This window comes from Dipteris shenzhenensis, chromosome 9 (genome assembly GCF_047967505.1).
Source record: "Dipteris shenzhenensis isolate YYH24624 ecotype China chromosome 9, Dip_SZ_1.0, whole genome shotgun sequence".
NCBI lineage: Eukaryota > Viridiplantae > Streptophyta > Polypodiopsida > Gleicheniales > Dipteridaceae > Dipteris > Dipteris shenzhenensis.
The window spans coordinates 12,499,930-12,517,688 of record NC_141604.1 but is presented as its reverse complement, the minus strand read 5'-3'; the positions used below and the strand labels follow the sequence as shown (position 1 = coordinate 12,517,688).

The 17,759-nt window shown below is 44.5% G+C and overlaps 1 protein-coding gene across 2 annotated transcripts in view; it reads left to right on the top strand.

The window, feature by feature from the left end:
* The window catches only part of LOC147898212 (flowering time control protein FY-like), a 106,298-nt gene that overhangs the window by 34,358 nt on the left and 54,181 nt on the right, over positions 1-17,759 (top strand). For both annotated transcript variants that reach the window (XM_087379133.1, XM_087379134.1), the window contains exon 8: positions 8,621-8,718. In XM_087379133.1, the coding sequence (XP_087235259.1) occupies positions 8,621-8,718 (98 nt within the window). The remainder of the gene's footprint in view (positions 1-8,620; positions 8,719-17,759) is intronic.

The following is a 17,759-nucleotide window of genomic DNA, read 5'->3' as shown; positions in this document are numbered from 1 at the left end:
GAATCAAAACTTCCCTTCCGCTTGTGCTCCCTTGAAGATGGAGCCCTTGGTGCACTTGCAGCCCCTCTTGCTTGTATGGGTGAAATCTTGGGACTGGAGAGAGAGAAACTTTGACAAGTTCAGTTCTTCAACGAGATACAGAAAGAAGACTGCACAGTTGAGAGAGAAAGACTGGCAGAGGAGGGAGAATGCTGTTGCTGCTGCTCCCAGCCAGGGGGAAGAGGAATGGAGTGCTGTTGCTACTCCAGGGTTCAAAGAAAGGCCTGGAATTGTAGAGAGAGAAGCCTGCACTGTACAGAGAGAAGACTGCACAGTAGGGAGAGAAAGATAGGCAGAGAAGGAAGAAAGCCTGCTGCACCACCAAGCGGGAGCTTGTGTACTCCAAGAGGAGAAGGGGAGGCTGCTGCACCAAGATGAGAAGGAGAGGAGCTGCAATATGTGTGGGGTAATGTGCATGAATGGGGGGGGGGGTCTTCTTTTATAGGCTCAGCCCACCGTCTGCCTAGGATGACAAGTTTATGGGGGGCTGGGCTGGCCTAGTTTAGCCACAAAATTCACCCCAAACAGCTCGTTCTATTCCTAGCCCCCGCTGCTCCTTGCCACTTGCCCCCTCCCATTGCCAAGTGTTTGGGCCAGCTGACCCTGTTTCCAGCTTAGGCCTGTAGACTGCCATGTGGCAGCTTGCCACATGTCACAGAAACCGTAAAAATTCAAAGTTGTCAGAACTGAATTCTGACTTTACTATTGGGTTCCTAACAGGTGGTCTTAGACATTGTCCTACTTTAAAGTTATTTTTGAGCTTGATTAAGATTTCTTCGTTTGTCGTCTTATCTTGTATCTCCATGCCTCTTGCATGTTTCTTAGCTCACACCCAAGGCTTGGAGACATTCTCTTGGATGGTTGCTAGGTCGGTTTGCAATCTGTGCATTTGATTGCTCTAAAAAATGGATACTCATGTGGGGTGTGATCTGATGCCCCTCTTGGAAGAGGGCATCTCTCTTGTGGGTCACTAATGCCCATAGCCCGAAGCAAGGGGGCCCACATTCAAATGCTAGACCTAGCCCCCATGGCCTAAATGAATAGTCCCTCCATCTTTCATTCTGTTGTCCTCAACTGAAATGCTTCCTCATAAGCATCGAGGATTTCAGGAAATGCCTGAAACATAGCTGTATCCATCCTTCTTGCGTTGACGGATGGAAATCCATGAGATAAATCTTGCAACTCTTATCTCCTCGTCCCGTGGTGAGGTTGTGGAAGATGATTTGCTCCGGGATCAAAAGGATCTCATTGTCCTCCACTTGAGGTGGGTCGTCCAACTTGGCGCATACATGTCAACAAGCGTGTTCCCTACAACTACATCTGACCCAAGTCCACTTCTGTTTATCTGGTCATGGATCAGCCGACCCTCCCTTATAGCTCTTGTGCTGTGACATGCTTTTAAAAGGGACAAAAAAGTAACTCTATTTGGCTTGATGCCCCCCTGTTGCATCTTGCGATGCAAATGTAGAGCTCTCTCACCTTCCCCAAGATTTGCATGCGCTGAAATAATTGCATTCCATGAATAGATACTTGGTTCTGCCAGCTTCCAGAATACGTAATTTGCTTCCACCAAGCTCCCACAGACTGTGAACAGGCGGATCATATGGTCCCCCAGAAAGGAAACTGAATCGAATCCGTTTATGACCATAAGAGAATATACTCTCCTGCCAGCTGCCAAATGTTTTCTGTCGATGCATCCCTGCAGGAGACCGTAAATACTATCCCTTGATATGGCATTCCCTTGCTGAACTGTACGTGCCAGGACTTCCAGAGGTTTCTCCTTTCCCCGACAAAGGGTTTTACCAAGTTCACGTGGAATACATTGTGTATCTTCCAATGGGCTGGAAGGCTCAACCGAATTGACACATTGTTGATTACCTACAACACTTTGAAGGCACCATAATACTTGAAAGAGAGTTTGAAGTATATACTCTAGTTTTTAATCTGGCTTTATCAAACTTTAATAGCACTCATTGGCCCTCTTTTACTTCAAATGCTCTCCGTCTTTTATTTGTGGCTGCCCTTTTTTTTTTCTTGAGCTTTTTGAATGGCTGTCCAGACCGTTGGCATAAGCAGAGTCATAGTCCTCAATGAATTGACCAGCGGCAAATATGTTCTCTTTAGTTTGCATTAAAGGAGTTGATAAGGATCTTCCATAAGTAATCTCAAAAGGGGCCTTTCCAGAGGAGGAATGGATGGTGTTATTGTAAGCAAACTCTATAAGAGGGAGAAGCTTTTCCCACAACTTTTACTGATCATGCACATAAAATTTAAGCAAATCCAAGAGGTTGTTATTTGTAACTGAAGTTTGACCATCCGTTTGGGGATGGAAGGCTGAGGAGAAACTCAGGAGGGTTCCAAGATTCTCAAACAAAGCTTGGTAGAAGTTACCTGCGAACTTTGAATCTCGGTCTGAAACTATGGACTTGGGCATCCCGTGGTGCCTAAAGATGTGCTTGATAAATAAATTTGCAGCTTCAGATGCTTTCTACAAGGGATGAAGTAAGCTTGCTTGCTAAAGCGATTGACTATTACCCAAATCATATCATGACCTTGATTTGTCCTGGGAATTCCTATAATGAAATCCATAGTAATGTGCTCCCAAGGTCTTTCTAGAATGGGTAAAGGCTGTAATAAACCTTTGGGTTTCCCTCTGTCACACTTGGATTTTTGGCATGATAGACAAGATGAAATGTAGGCAGTTGTGTCCTTTTTCATGTAAGACCAGCAGAAATGTCTTTCCAAGGCTGCATACGTAGCCACAATGCCTCTATGGCCAGCATAGGGTGGAGTATGATTTTCTTCCAACACTTTGGACCCAAGGTCTTTTTTAATGCATAATTTTTCTTGCATGAATAAGTATCTATCCTTGAGGCGGTAGGTATGGTGAGTGCTTCCCGTTACTAGATGTGCCCATATCTGAGAGAAATCAGCATCTCTTGCATAAAAACCTTTAAGGGCTGTCAATTCATCATGGTAAGTGACTGAAATATTATGAATCTTTGGTCTACGGGAGAGGGCATCTGCCACTATATTTTCTTTTCCAGGAGTGTACTGGATCTGAAAATGAAGGGACTGCAGAAGAGTCGACCATTGCATATGTTTCTCTCTTATTAGAGGTTACTTAAGAAATATTGAAGGCGTTGTTGATGGGTTTTTATGAGGAAGTCTATCCCTAAAAGATAGTGTTTCCAAATCTTCAAAGGATGAATTACAGCCAATAGTTCTTTCTTGTATTTTTTCAGTAGATGTTGCACATGTTGTTTTATCTCTATTCCCCATAGTGTTTGTGCTGAGTTATGACTCTACAATCATTAAATAGGATGGCCAAGATGTGTACATTCCTACATATCCTTGGAAGGTTCTGAGTAGTTGTCAACCAAAGAACTTGGAGGTCACAGATCCATTCCCTCAAGATGTTGAGTCACAATTGATGGAACTAAAAATCTTACCTATGGGTGAGATTGACATTTTCCAAGTAGCTACATATATCAAACAGAATTGTCATAATGCAATTCAGCATCCCTTAGCCACCTGCTTTCATAGGCCACTGCATGCTGATCCTGAGTAAGAGTAGCACCAATGCAATCGCCACTTGCATCAGCCGCGACCAAGAAAGGTTTCCTCAAATTAGGAATGATAAGCGCAAGAACTGTGTTCAAAGCTGAAGGGATTCTTTTTCCTTGGAGGTCCATCTAAACTTGAAATTTTTCTTGATGAGGTCATGAAGAGGGGCAGCAAGTTTAGCAAAGTGCCAAATGAACCTACGGTAATATGAGCATAGACCCAAAAATGATCTTACCTCATGAGCATTCTTTAGGTCGGGCCAATCTACAATTGTTTGTATCTTGACCGGGTCCATTTGGACACCTTCACGGGAAATAATGTGTCCAAGATAGTGGATCTCGGCTAGGAAGAATTCACTCTTCTTTTCATTGATCAGGAGAGCATTTTCATAAAGGATTTGGAATACAATTCTCAAATGTCTCTATGTTCTTCTTCATTCTTGCTGAAAATGAGAATATCATAAAAAAGAATTGCTGAAAACTTCCTATGATCTCGAAACAAGCATTCCATCAGCCAATTAAAAGTGGCTAGGGCATTGGTAAGGCCAATGGCATTACCAGATACTCATGTAGTTCGAAAGTTGTTTGGAATGCTGTCTTATGAATATCTTTAGGCACATTACAGACCAGATGATAGCCACTCTTAAGATCTATGCGGATGAATATTTCAGATCCTACTAGACAATCACAGATATCTATTCGAGGGATTAGGAAGCGGTTCTTAACGTTCTTCTTGTTTAGAGCTCTATAGTCTATACACATCCTAAAAGTTTTATTTTTCTTCTAGACTAGTATGACAGGAGAGCAAAAAGGAGAGCTATTCGGTCGGATTAAGCCCTTGGCCAAGAGTTCTTGAACTTGACTGAAAGTTTCATCTTGTTGGGTTTGGCTAACTCTACAAGGAGGTATATTTGGTGGTGATGATCCACGAACTTAGTCAGTCTTGTGATCTTTAGGTCTTCAGGAGGGAGATGGCTAGGAAATTCTTGAGAAAAGCAACTTGAATATCCTCTAAGAAAATCTAGTCTTTCTTGCGTGATTGAACTTGAGTTTATTTCACTATCTTCCTTTGTGCGTGCAAAAACAAGGAAAGAACACATTCCTTTCTTAATTACTGTGGAAAATCGTGAATGACTTACCATAGGAAGAGTTCTCTATGTTGGAGGGTTATAATACATCAGCCCCTTGAATTGGAGCCACCATGAAAGACAAATGATCTAGGTACCCTTGAATGTGTAGTCGTAGCTTGCCGATGAGAGGGTACACCTTTTTTTCTTGACAGATGCTTCCTGGACCTTTCCTTTGTCTTCTGAGGCTATCCCTAGATCTTGTGCCAAGCGAAAAGAGAGCAGATTGATCCTTTACCTAGCCCCAAGTTTTGAGCAAACTATGGGCACCAATATTAGCTTCTTTTTCTGGAGGAGCCTCCACCTTATTGACCACCGGGGTTGTCTTTTTCAGGGCTGCTTCTTTATGTCCCATTGGCCATCATGTCCCTCTTGAATTCTTTGGGCAAGAAGTGGTCTTGTAGCTGCTTCTTGAAGCGCTTCTAGGTAGTGGCTTGCTGTCCCATACTTGCCATGGTTGTCCACCGAAGTGAAGCACGGTCTTGCAGATGTAAGGCCACAAATCAGAGCTTGGCCTTCTCTTAATACTTGAAGAAGTACTCGAGATCTTGGATCCAGGCTAGCAAGACTTCGGGCTGATCCTCTCTCGATACTTGTTGAATTTCAAGAGCTTGTCTCCAAGAGGTACTTTATATTTTGAATAGCTTCTTCTCCTTGAGCGCCTTAAGGAGATGAACTTCGGTGCCGCTTTCTACCTATAGGGGGATGGTAAGTCATCCTCTGTTTCCCCTAGATGTCCGCACGGCCTCTTTCTTGGGATTGAGGCTTTGAGTCGTGAGCTCCCACCTGGTTGCTTTCCAAAACTTGAATTTGTTGGGCTATATTAGACAATTGAGAACTCAACTCATGGAGGTTAGGAGGAAATTGCCATGATGGTAGGTCGACTAAACAAGAGAAAGAACAGAGTAGAGGACCACTGCCTAAGTTCTTATACCAATGCAACTACTCTATGCTTTTGAACTTCTTGGAGATAGGAATTTACAGACTTTTAATGCAGAATTTATGAGGTGCTCATAGAAGCATACTAGAAAGGAGATTGCATGAGTGAGAGCTTGCATAACTTGACAAATTGCTCAATGTGAATAGCAATAAAGAGAGATGCACAATTACACTTGGATTGAGGGTCCAAGTCGGCCCCCCTCCCACCCTTGTCCAGGCCATGTATGTTAGAAATCAACCAACAGAGGGTACACACAGCGGAAGACTGATAGAATAGCCCAGGAGCTCACACAGTGTGTGTGTGGGAGGGGAATCACAAACTTCTTTACTTAATTTGCATCAAATAGATGTGCAGACTCATCAATAGACAATAATCCAGCCAGATATAGAAGCCACCATTTCCGTCCAAAGCTATGGGTACAATACAAAAGAGATAGATCCAAAGTCCCACTAGAGCGTGGTCCTTTGATCTTACCACAAGGTACTTCTACTATCTGCCGGATATCTCTCGACTTGAGCCCGCATGCTCCACCTCGAGCGTATGTAGAATGTCGAGATCACAACACCGTGCTGCCCTAGAAGACAGCCAAGGTCCAGCCCCTAGGGAGCTCAGTCTGCAGCACACTTTCAACTCTCCTTCACCTCCAAGATGAGGCCCAACGGAATGCCTTCAGGCTGCTCCTATCTGCTCCTCTTTCTGCTAAACTGTTGGATACAAAATGAGGCCTGGGGCCTCTGGCTCCAAGAGCCCTCAAACTGACCGACCAGCTAGCCCTAAATGGACTGACTGGCCTGGTTGGTTGCTGGCCAACTTGGATGGCTGGCCCAACCAACTTGGTTAGCTCAGCCCAACCAGCCCTATATAAGGGCAAGGGGCCAGCCCCCCCCTTGCTCCTTTCTTGTGCTGTTGCCAGGGCCTTTTGCAGCCCTTCTGCTGCTCCTCCATGTCCTCCATGCAGGCGCCTCCAAGACCTGCTGGTTCCGCCTTTTGCTAGGCCATGTCCACGCATCCAACGACCTGTGCCAGTCGCGTACAGCCACGTGTACTCAACGGTACTAGAGGCGCTTCTGTTCCGTACTGTTCCTTCAGGGATCCTCCACCTCAGCGCTTTGGTCTTTGTGCTGTCCACATGACAGCCTGTTTGCTTTCCATGCGGCAGCTCCTTTTCTTCTCTCTTGGCTGCGAGGTGCTGCCCATGTGGCAGCCCCCTCCCTCTCTCTTTTCTTGTCTGATCCCTGCCCTCATGGAGGCCATGATGCTGCCCATGTGGCTCTCCCTTAGACACCAAGTTGACCCCCCCCATGCTCTCTTCATATGGGGGATTACAGATGGGGAGGTGACCTTTCCAACAATGCACCCTACAAACTCTAACTCAAAACTTTGGAGAGTAAAGACTTAGACGTGACTGTAGAATGAGAGTACTCAAGTAGAGCTACCCACAAAGGATGAATCAAAGGCTTGAGCTAGTGAGAACTGTAGCCTGCACAGTCACAACTTCATCCCACACAAGATGCATGTTCTAGATTTCTAGAAAAGAGAAAATTTCAATGCGAAAATGTACAGCAAACAAACAATGCTTAGACTCAAACTCCCCTTCCACTTGTGCTCTCTTGAAGATGGAGCCCTTGGTGCACTTCTCTTCCTTCGGTGTTGGTGGTTGCAAACTGTTTGGCCTGCTTACTTCCTTCGGTTAAGGATTTGTCTTCTTCAAAGATTGTCTCAAGCCTTCTTGTCGCTCTTTCAATTTTGATGGTCCACTCTTCTTTGTTATTGGTATCTTAGTTGACATCTTGTTCTTGCGTCCGTCAGCTCCGACATTCACCACCAGTTGATTTGCTTGCATGAGTTCTCTAGCGCAGCCACTTCGCATTCCGCTGCAGGATCACCAAATGTTAACGATGAATTCTGGTATTGTGTGCTTATGCTTCGGTTCTTCTTGTGGCCTTTCATTTCAGTGGGGCAATTACTCTTTCTAGATGACTAGCGGGATATTCACTATTTGTCGAGTGATGCCAATCGTTGTTCAGTGGATATGTAGCATGGGGGCAAGGGGAAATGCACAACGCAAAATGCGAATGATGAATAGAAAGAGAGAGGAAAGGTATGCACACGAATGGGGACTCAATACTCATCTATTACTTAGCCAAACCGCAATTGAAGGCAAATGGCTGAAGGATGCACTCTATGCACACAGGTTGCCTTCATAGTAGGAACGACCCTAACTCGTAGAACTCTAGGACCTTATATACATGACCTTCTTCAGAATATGGCAGTGGGTACCACCCACTGCATTTACAATGGTTCACACCTCTCCTCTAGAAGGGGCTATGGGCCATTACATTGTATCAGACCTTCTGACACTTTCAATTTGCAGATCCTATGTTCAACATCATTTGCCCATAGCTTAGTCCTCATTGTTTGACTCTTCTTAAGGTTCCGATTGTTTGACGGCTGGGCCATACTCTTTCTCAGAGTCCCTTCCTCTGTTGCTGCTGCAACATGGTTAGCTGACTTTGACAGGTGGAGTCCTTCTCCACATCGCCTTGTCGTGTAGTGACGCCTTGCTTCTCTTCTAGTGCTGTCTACGGGGGACGGGGCATCCAGTACAGAACGTTGACAGGCGACTTTGCCTTGGTCTTCACCCATTCACTCCTCGGAGCTTGGTTAATTCACTTCGCTCTTTGTTGAAGCATTCGCTTTCGGCCTTAGTTGAATCTTTTAAACATCAGTTCGAGGGTTCAACACCTTAATTCTCTAGTAGACAAAGAGATTAAGATACGAGAGGTTGGAAGTTGCTGATCAATTCAAATGATTTTCTGCGTAATTATAAAATAAGTCAATGTTTTTGTTAAGAAGGTACAATCCTGTGCAATCAGCATTTGGTGATCTAGAGAGGAGTTGGAATTTCATTATGAAGAGAATTAAGGTGCATGATGGTGATGATGCAGCTTCTCAAGTACAGATCTGAAGTTCTGCTCATGCTCGGATGATACCACTGTGAAAGTTTGGGATTTTGCTCGTTGCCAAGAAGAGCGCTCACTTACTGGTAAATTACTGCTGTACTTCTGTTTCTTGGGTTTCTTTGTTGTTTTAGGGTTGCTGCTACATCTTGTAAAGCCTGGTGTCTTGATTGTGGTGTGCATTTGAACTTTTACTAGCCATTTGTCAGCTTTAGGGGGTTGCTTATTCCACATGAAACAAGTCTTAGGAACTCTAAGCCTCAACAGGCTAAATGTAAATGAGATCTCCGCTGTTGCACAGAATGTTTGCCTATAAAGGAAGTATAAAAGTTCTATATTGTGCGAGTATGCTGCTTGCTATGCTGAATGTCATGGATATGTTTTACTCCTTGTTTGCTCGATTTCATTACGTTGGGCTCCCGCATGTTCTACATGATAAGTAGCTTATGACATATAGTGTGTGTGTGTGTGTGCCACACACTTTTTTTTGTGTGTGTCACACACACACACACACACACACACTTTCTACCCCTTCTTCCTTTTCTCCCCCCCCCCCCCCATTTCTTCACTTAGTTTTTCTAATCTACCTTTTTCCAAGTTCACGTTTCTCTTTTTTAATCATTTATAATCCATTTTTATCTTATTTATTCCTTTCTTTCTCAGTTTCCTTTAATATTGTCTATTGCTTTATTTTTCCCTTTTATTTTCCTAATTTCCCTTCATTGTTTCCTTTTTTTCTAAAATTTTCTTAATAATTATATATTTTCTAAATATATTCTTCTTGATCTTTACACATGGCTCCCCCTCCCCCCTCTTTTCATTCCTCTCTCATGGATTTATTTAAACCCCTCTCCCACCCCTCTCTTAGCTTATTTTTTTAATAGAGAAATACCCTTGTCCCTCCCCTTTACTTCGTACCCTTTGTTTCACTAATTTTGTAAATTTTCACTAATTTTGACTCAAACTGTATTGCAAACTCTCACTTCTCTCCCCCTTCTCTTTATGATTATTTCCTTGTTTCCGACTTTCCCTCTGCTTCTCTAAATTTATTATTTCCCTTTTCCTTTACGCGCCCCTCCCCCGCCCCCTTTTTAACTTTTTAAATCCCCCCATTCCTCTTTCTTTCTACTGCATTATAATTTCCTTTTAAAACTCACGCTCTAATTTTCCCCTTTCTCATTCTATATCTATTTGCTTTTCTCCCCCTTTTTATTTATCTTCATTCCCCCGTCTATTTATTGATTTCCTTTTTCCGTTTTTTCTTTCCTTTTTCTTTTGTCTTTTTTCTTCTTGTTCTCTTTCTCCCTTTTTTTCTACTATTCCCCCTACTATTCCCCCTTGGCTCTTTCTCTCTCTCTCTCTCTATATATATATATACATACATACATACATACATGTATGTATGTATGTATACATATCCCTTTTTCCCTCCCCCTCTCTACTTATTTAACTTCCCGTGATAATTTCCCTCTATGCCCTCCCTTTATAAACCCTCTGTAAAAATTTTCCCTCTCTGATTAATTTTTTCTATTTCACCTCCCCTTCCCCTCCGTTATTACCTCAAGATGGTTCACCCCACCACATTCACCTCAAATTGGTTCACCTCACTCTATAAGCTGTAAATCCATATATTTTACACCTTTAATGCCACCTTGAGCTATTTAAGTTTATGGTTAAGCTTCTAATTTATTGTGACTCCGATAACAAGGGAGGGGTATTTATGACATCTGTCTTCCCAATCAAAGTTAACCTGGTTCTTACCACATTTTCTTGTTGGATGGTGGCAAGTATGCACTCTCCTCTTCAATAAAAGAGACGCTTGTCTGGACTTCTACAAGCTCAAAATTTTTTTGTGTGCAATTTTTTGCAAATTTTGCAAGAACATTATTGTCATTTGTTATCAAAACTCTTATATATTTTGTATCTAATTTAGTAGGTGTTTTACCTACTTACTCAAACTCTTCCTAAACTCTATAAAATTCTTTCTCTATCCTTTACCTTCTCTCTTTTGTCTTTTTACTATGCAAAAGGGGTTTTTGTCTTGTCTTTCACACACACACACACACACATAGAGAGTCTATCAACGTCCACGGGAGACCAAAAAGGTCTATGGGACAATAGAAAATCCATCTAATACAACAACGTAGGGAGGGTATAGGGCATCTAGTGCATAAGGCAACTCCAGTTATTTAGAGTACCTAAACCATATCTTGAAAAAAAAACATATTTAATTGGCCATACATAATTTTAAACTCCTTAATGAGTGCTATTCCTCCGCGGTACACTACCCACTTTCCATCCTTCCTGGCTGACTTAACCTTTGGCTAATTCTATTGCTTTATCCTTTAACTGAGCTCTTGTAAGTTCGTGAGCTATCCATAGCTTGGTTCCTTTTAGTTGTGTGAACCTTGAGTCTTAAATCTCATGAGTTAAATGAATGAGAGAGAGAGAGAGAGAGAGAGACAGAGAGACAGAGAGAGAGAGAGAGATTTTATTAAAAGTCTTCAGAAAACCAAAGGGTTTATGAGACTAAAAAAGAAACCGATACAATGGGTTGAGGGTGGAGCCACTAAGCAGGCATCAACATCCATGGCGAATACAAATGGAAACCCAAAGTCTTGAACATAACGGCATCGATACATAGAAGAGAACTCTCTGGGCTCTCGGAGTGGGAGCAGGGCATCAACTCTGGGAGAGGGGCGTCGATGTGCGAAGCTGATGTGGTGGTGTATAACTTGTGGTGGGTCTCTCTGGTATCTGTGGTATGGGTAGGATAGGAAACTAGATAGGGATCCAAGGCCATCTATGAAAAGGCAGTAGTAGCGACCTCTGATATCATAGTACACATGCATCTGAACGTTAAATGCTCCTTTGACTTGATCTCCCGAGAATCACATATAGTGCAGATGCAGCCCTCTTTGAGTATCCCCTCTATCCGACCACTCTTAACACGGAGGCGATGTGATGGGACTTGGGCCTGCCCTATAGATATCCTTAAGGAGTGAGGGAGGTGGATCTGTGTATACCCTGGTGGGTTGACGAAGCCCTCCGCGGAAATCTGTAGGCATTGGCTCTGTAAAAACTGAGCTTCACGAGGAAGCTCACGAGGTGCCAAGCGTGTATTGAATGTGTGTAACTACAAGAAATCCTCTCGGATGACCTGGTTCACCTTGTGATGGATGAGCGGGATATATGTGTGTGTGTGTGTGTGTGTAGAGAGAGAGAGAGAGAGAGAGAGAGAGAGAGAGAGATGTATTAACGTCCTCGCGAGGCCTTGCGGGCCTATGGGACAGAGTACAAAGTACACCAAAAAGGAAAATCTCATACGAGCCTCAATGGGTTAGCGAAGGGTGCGCTAGGGCCCTTGCTGAGTGCTAAACTAATCTATTGAGCTCAATAGCTCGAGCCAAATCAGATATAAATATATGAAAATATATGAAACAGAGTCAGAGACTAGATGAAGTAGGCTTGGAGCCGAGAGAGAGAGAGAGAGAGAGAGAGAGAGAGAGAGAGAGAGAGAAGGAAAGTTGTATATATTAACGTCTTTGGGAGGCCTCACGGGCTATGAGACAAAGTACAATCAATAGAATAGCTCATACAAGCCGCCACGGGCTGAAGCAAAGGGCTTGCTAAGGCCCTTGTTGAGTGCTAAGCTAAACTAATAATCTCAAGAACTAAGAAGCACACTCTCAGAGCTCTTAGGAGACTCCAGTAGGCATTGTGAAAGCTCGGAGGACATATCCAAGAGTCGTGGTATCTCTATGATAAGAAGCGAAGATATCACATATCTGTAGCTATTGAGTTGTGTCCTGACGTGGTGGGGATAATTGTTTTTGGGACCTCTGTATCCGATGGGTAGCATCAAGGGTGACACCCCGGGTCATTCGGTCTCCTTTGAGTATAGCAGCGATGGGTTGAACATCTATCATGCCTGCTCTGATCCTCCTCTATGGCTCCCTATCATCTACTTTGTGTCGTCTGTGCCTAGTGATCCAAGGTGCCCTCATGTCGGCTATCTCCTCATCCTCTACTCTAATGTGTTTTGGAGCTGACTCAAAGGCATTAAAATCAGTGACGTGTCTATGTGCTTGATCAGTGTCCCCTGGTGCTGTCTCCTTCTGTTGTCTGATCAGGTGTATCAGAGTCTCCCTGAGCCACCGCATCTCCATCAAAAAGAGGCCAACACATACTTGATCATGGAAGTGGGTCAATCGGGAGAGTGGACCGAATCCGCACCCCTCTTGGTATAAGCAGTGGTAGCGTCCTCGGATCTCATATTTAGTTGGGCAAATACATAAAAAGTGCTCCTCTGTCCCCACTACTGCCAGCATGCATAACTTGCAAATCCGCTGCTCTCTAGGTGTGCCCGCAGCCCTTCCTGCCTCAATCCTGAGCTGGTGTGACGAGACTCACATCTGTCCTATGGAAATCCTCAGTGCACGAGTAACTCGCCTATCCTTCGGATACTAGGCCTGATGATCAATCCGTCATCTGATACCCTCAAGAAGTGATCCCGGTAAAACTGGATCTTGGTAGGGAACTCCTTGCCCCCCTCCCCCCAAGCCCCCCAAGCTGAAGTAAAATTCAACTGTATGATACGGCTGATCTCATCTTGTGGGATTTGGAGGGATGGGGAGTTCAGACTATACTGAAACGGGGGGAGACGGTCCATTTGAATGCCCTGAGATCGAAACCATTTGGAGATACGTGCATAGCAGGCTGTGCTAATCCCGCTCTCAGCTAGCTGTCTGGATGACTCTAGTGCTAGCCTCGGTAATCTTCATGGAGGTAAGACCCACACCCTGTGTAGATATGTCACTGTTTGGAACATGGCATCAATCTGTAATGGTGTCATACTGAACTCAGCATGTATGATTTGGTGAGTCACTGATGGCTTACTCCTGATCATCCTGGACCCATGACGACTTGTAGTCGCTTGAATCTGTGCCACTCAGCTGCCGGTAGGTCATAGCCCCAAAAGGGTAATGTGTACATGGCTGTCGGTCTCACTAGTGTATCAAAAAGCCACCCCTTCGTCGGGGGATCCTAGAGGTGTGCCTTGAAGCATTGTCTCTCCAGTCAAGCTAAGGCCCTCTGCCCTCGTGTGAGTCGAGCTCTAGTTGGATGTGTCATTGTGAAGATAGGCCCAGCAAAAACTGCACCGAAATAGGTATATGTCTGTACTATCTCTGCTGGCTCCCCTTGATAAGTAAAGCTGTGTTGCTGGAGTATTGCTCGTGAAGTGTCGAAGATCATAACCTTGGTCTTGCCAAGGTTAATTGTCAGGTCTCTCTCTGCAAAATACCTCTAGAGCCTCAAGATGCCGTTGTAAACCCGCTGTAGAGGAGGAGATGAGAACTATGTCATCTGCATACAACAAGATTTATATCATCAAAATTTGCAAGTAGGGATCCCTCTCCTCCTAAGCAGCCAATGAAATTCGTGATCTCGTCAATGTAGAGCCCAAAGAGGGACGGAGAGAGTGGGCATCCTTGCTTCACCCCGATCGTACTCTTAACCCAATCTTACAGACCTCCAGGTGCGCATACCTTCCCTCTAACAGATTCATATAGGCTCATCTCGCCCTAGATCATAACCTTTGGTATCTACATCTTTTGAAGCCTCCGTATCAAATTGACTCGTGAGACTGCGTCAAAATCTTCTGAAAGTCTACGAAGCAGGCATAGACTTTTTGGGATTTGGACCTTGCCTCCTCGATGATTGCTCGTAAGGTAAAAATGTGATATAGGGTGAGTGCCGTTGTCGGAAACCTGCCTGCCCCAATGCTTACTGCCCATGTGCCTCATTATAGGAATTGATCTTTCGCTCTAACACTGATCCGTATATCTTGGCTAGTGTATGGCCTATCATGAGTGTGCGGTAGTTCCTTGTATTCATTAGGTCTCTTGCTTTGTGTATCGGCACAATGATAAGCAGAAGGGAAGCCATGACATACCGTGTGATTAAACATCTGTGCTAGGATCTCATGCCCATGTGCAAAGTATACCGTGTTCAACCCCTTATGGTCCATGGCTTTCTGGATGTGGAGCCGGCGTAACCCAGCCCGTACATTCTATGGTGTGGGCAAGGAGGAGGTGGTGGGCCTTGGTAAGGAAGACTAGTCCGGTGGTGTCTGCATCGGGACATCATATAGTGAGGCCGCATATGTGTGAGGCCAAACTCTTGGATCAGGGATAGGAATGGGTGATTTACCCTTAGAGAGGAGCCCCCTTGCAAAGGTGGGATCTCCCCCTCAAAAAGACCTGATCACCTCATCCATCTGATGTGAGAGAAAAGCCCGTCTCTTGTGCGAGTCACTCGATGTAACATTCGCTGTGCCTCAGTCCTCGTAAGACGCCCCAAGGTCTTCTCACGTATGACGTGGGATCTCATCTCTCGGCACTCATCATCGAACCATGGATTTTGGGGCATCTTCCTTGCTGGGGAGTGTGAAGTAGATCGGGATGTGGGGAAGGATATGACTGCAGCATCCTGAACCACTGATACTAGAGTGTCTGAGGCATGGGCGAGGCCTGCATAGTCTCCAAGAGAGTCTAGCAGCTCACGAGATAGGTGACTCATGTATATTGTGTTAAGGGCATGGACCATGGTCAAAATGTACGTGGACCTGAGTGGAAGTTGGTGGACCCTGCCCAATGGTCAGCATGGGGGCTGAGATGCTGAAAATCAGATAGGAATGGTCAGCATCTAGTGGGGGGGTGGGTACAGCGAGATCATGTATATGTGACACAAAAGATGGGGATCGTAAAAGGTAATCCACTGTACTCGATCCTCCTCCATGTGGGAATCAGGTGAGCCCCCCTGACAATGGCCATATGGAAAGACCGTTGTATATAATAATATTGTGAACTGCTCCCATATCCAATAGATGTCGGCCATACGCAGAGACATTTGGTGCATCATGTGAGCATCTTGCAATTCCAAGCTCTGTCAGGTCTATTTCTGGCACTTTGAGGTGATCAGCCTTAAAGTCAAGTAGGCCCACCTGTCTATCCCCCGTATGCGCATTGAAGTCACCCAAAAGTAGGATTTCCCCTTGTTTGGAGAACTCCAAGATATTATCAAATATCGTCTGGTATGGGCTATGATCCTCTGTGGCAACCTCATGTGCGTACGATGATGTATCTGGAGGGAAGTAGCATACTGCAAGGAAAATCGGGCGTGCACCAGGTTGCTGAATCCGGACCCACATGTGCCGTGCATGTTCCTCTTTTCTCATGATATATATATATGGCCTCAAATGTGACCTGAAAAGAACTGCCACCCTCCTGATCCTCGTATGCCGTCATCTTTCCTTGTTTCTTTCCTATGGGCTGATTCCCACATGTACCCTGTCACAATGGGCAGTTTTTGTTTAGGATCATTAAGGTAGAATTTAGATTTATTTCATGGTGTTCTGAAGGCATTACCTTCTAGCAGTGGAGTCCCCTCTCCGGGCTCTCATGAGTCTCTGTGTAAAAGATCACACCTTTGTTAGTGTATGTTTTAGCAAAACCCCCGGGATCAGACCAAAGGGTTCCATTGCAATTCCATACAGCCATTTGGAGTCAGTTTTGCACTCTTGTCTCAAGGCCCCGACACCGTCATGTGCTGTCCATTTCACCTTCCTCCTCCTCTTCTCTCTCTACTCTATCTGCTCTGTCATGGATGATAACTTCAGTGTCTCTGTATGCAGCCCATTTCCCTTCCTGTTGTGCTGCCATTACTTTCACCATTCCCTCCCTTCGATGTTTCTGCTGCAAGAGAGCGAGATCATCATCTAGGAAGGTTCTGGTGCCCTTCAATGCTGCTCTCATACTCATTAAAGTAGATCTGTCCTCTTTAGTCTGGAATCTCACCACTAATTCTCTTGCCGGTGCGTTCACTTTACCTACCCTCCATGCTGCCTCACAAAGTGAGGTTAACTCCCATCTTGCCGAACATAATTTTTGGTGACTGCCATAGGAGTATCTCCTACCAGTAAGCCTTTGACAAGCACATGTAATGACTTGCTGTCCCGCTGTTTGTCCTCTTCAAGAGCATCAGATATGATTTCTTTTTTAGGGGCTAACGTACCCTTTTTGACCACATCCTTCCATTCCAACATCTTAGCTTCTCCCTTGTTGATTTGTTGCTTGAGTTCAGCGTCCTTCCCTTGCATCGTGGCCTGCATAGCTTGTTGGGTGCAGGAAGCAATGGAATGGGAGTGGAGTGCGGGAAGCAAACAACAAGTTGGAGTAATACTACTCAAATGTGTAAGGAGAATATACAAGAGGGTGGCCTATATGGCCCCCAAGTCAACCATATAGTAATGAAAAAAGCATGATTTGTGATTTGAGGGGCAGCACGATTTGTGCGACTCTGCTCCTCTTGCAGGAGAAGGGAAACAAGCTGGTTGAAAGTATAAGTGTTGGAATTGCCCATGGCAACCAACCTCAATGTAGTAGCAAACCCCTGGTACGACTCATGAAGTCCATTGAGTGTTGTGGACACTACCTGAGCATATGGAATAATTTTATTCACATTGATGAGCTGCTCTTGAAAATCCTTGATTTTTGTGATGTATGCATCCATGCTGTTCCCCTCTTCCATTTTGACATTCTCCAATTGCCAGCGTAACTGATCTTGAGACAATACCCCAAAAGTTTTTGGCAACCAGCAAATGTTTCACCGTGTGTGACCACATGGGATAATTGGGTCCATCAAGCTTGTCCTCAGCGAACATACCCATCCATTCGTTGCTTCCCATTGCAAAAATAAATCCCTGAAGGAAAAATGTGTGCTCAAGAGTAGCCCCAAGGCTTTCACTGCAAAATGAGCTGTCTATCCAAAAATGACAGCAAATTGACTGCTCAAACAATGAGCTAAATGCACATGCTGTCCCCAAAAATATGACTTGCAAAACAATATTTGTCCGTTCAAAGGATCCCTGCCAAAGATAGCTGTCCTGCAAAACTATCAGCCCAAAACAAGGGGCAAATGTCTGCAAATGTATCCAATGATCAATTGAGCTGTAAATGTCCCAGATGGAGGCTGCGTGCCTCAAATCTGATAGGACAACAAGCCCAAATCAAGGGGCAAATGCATAATATACCCAAATTTAGCTTAATAAAGCAAATGTCACTGC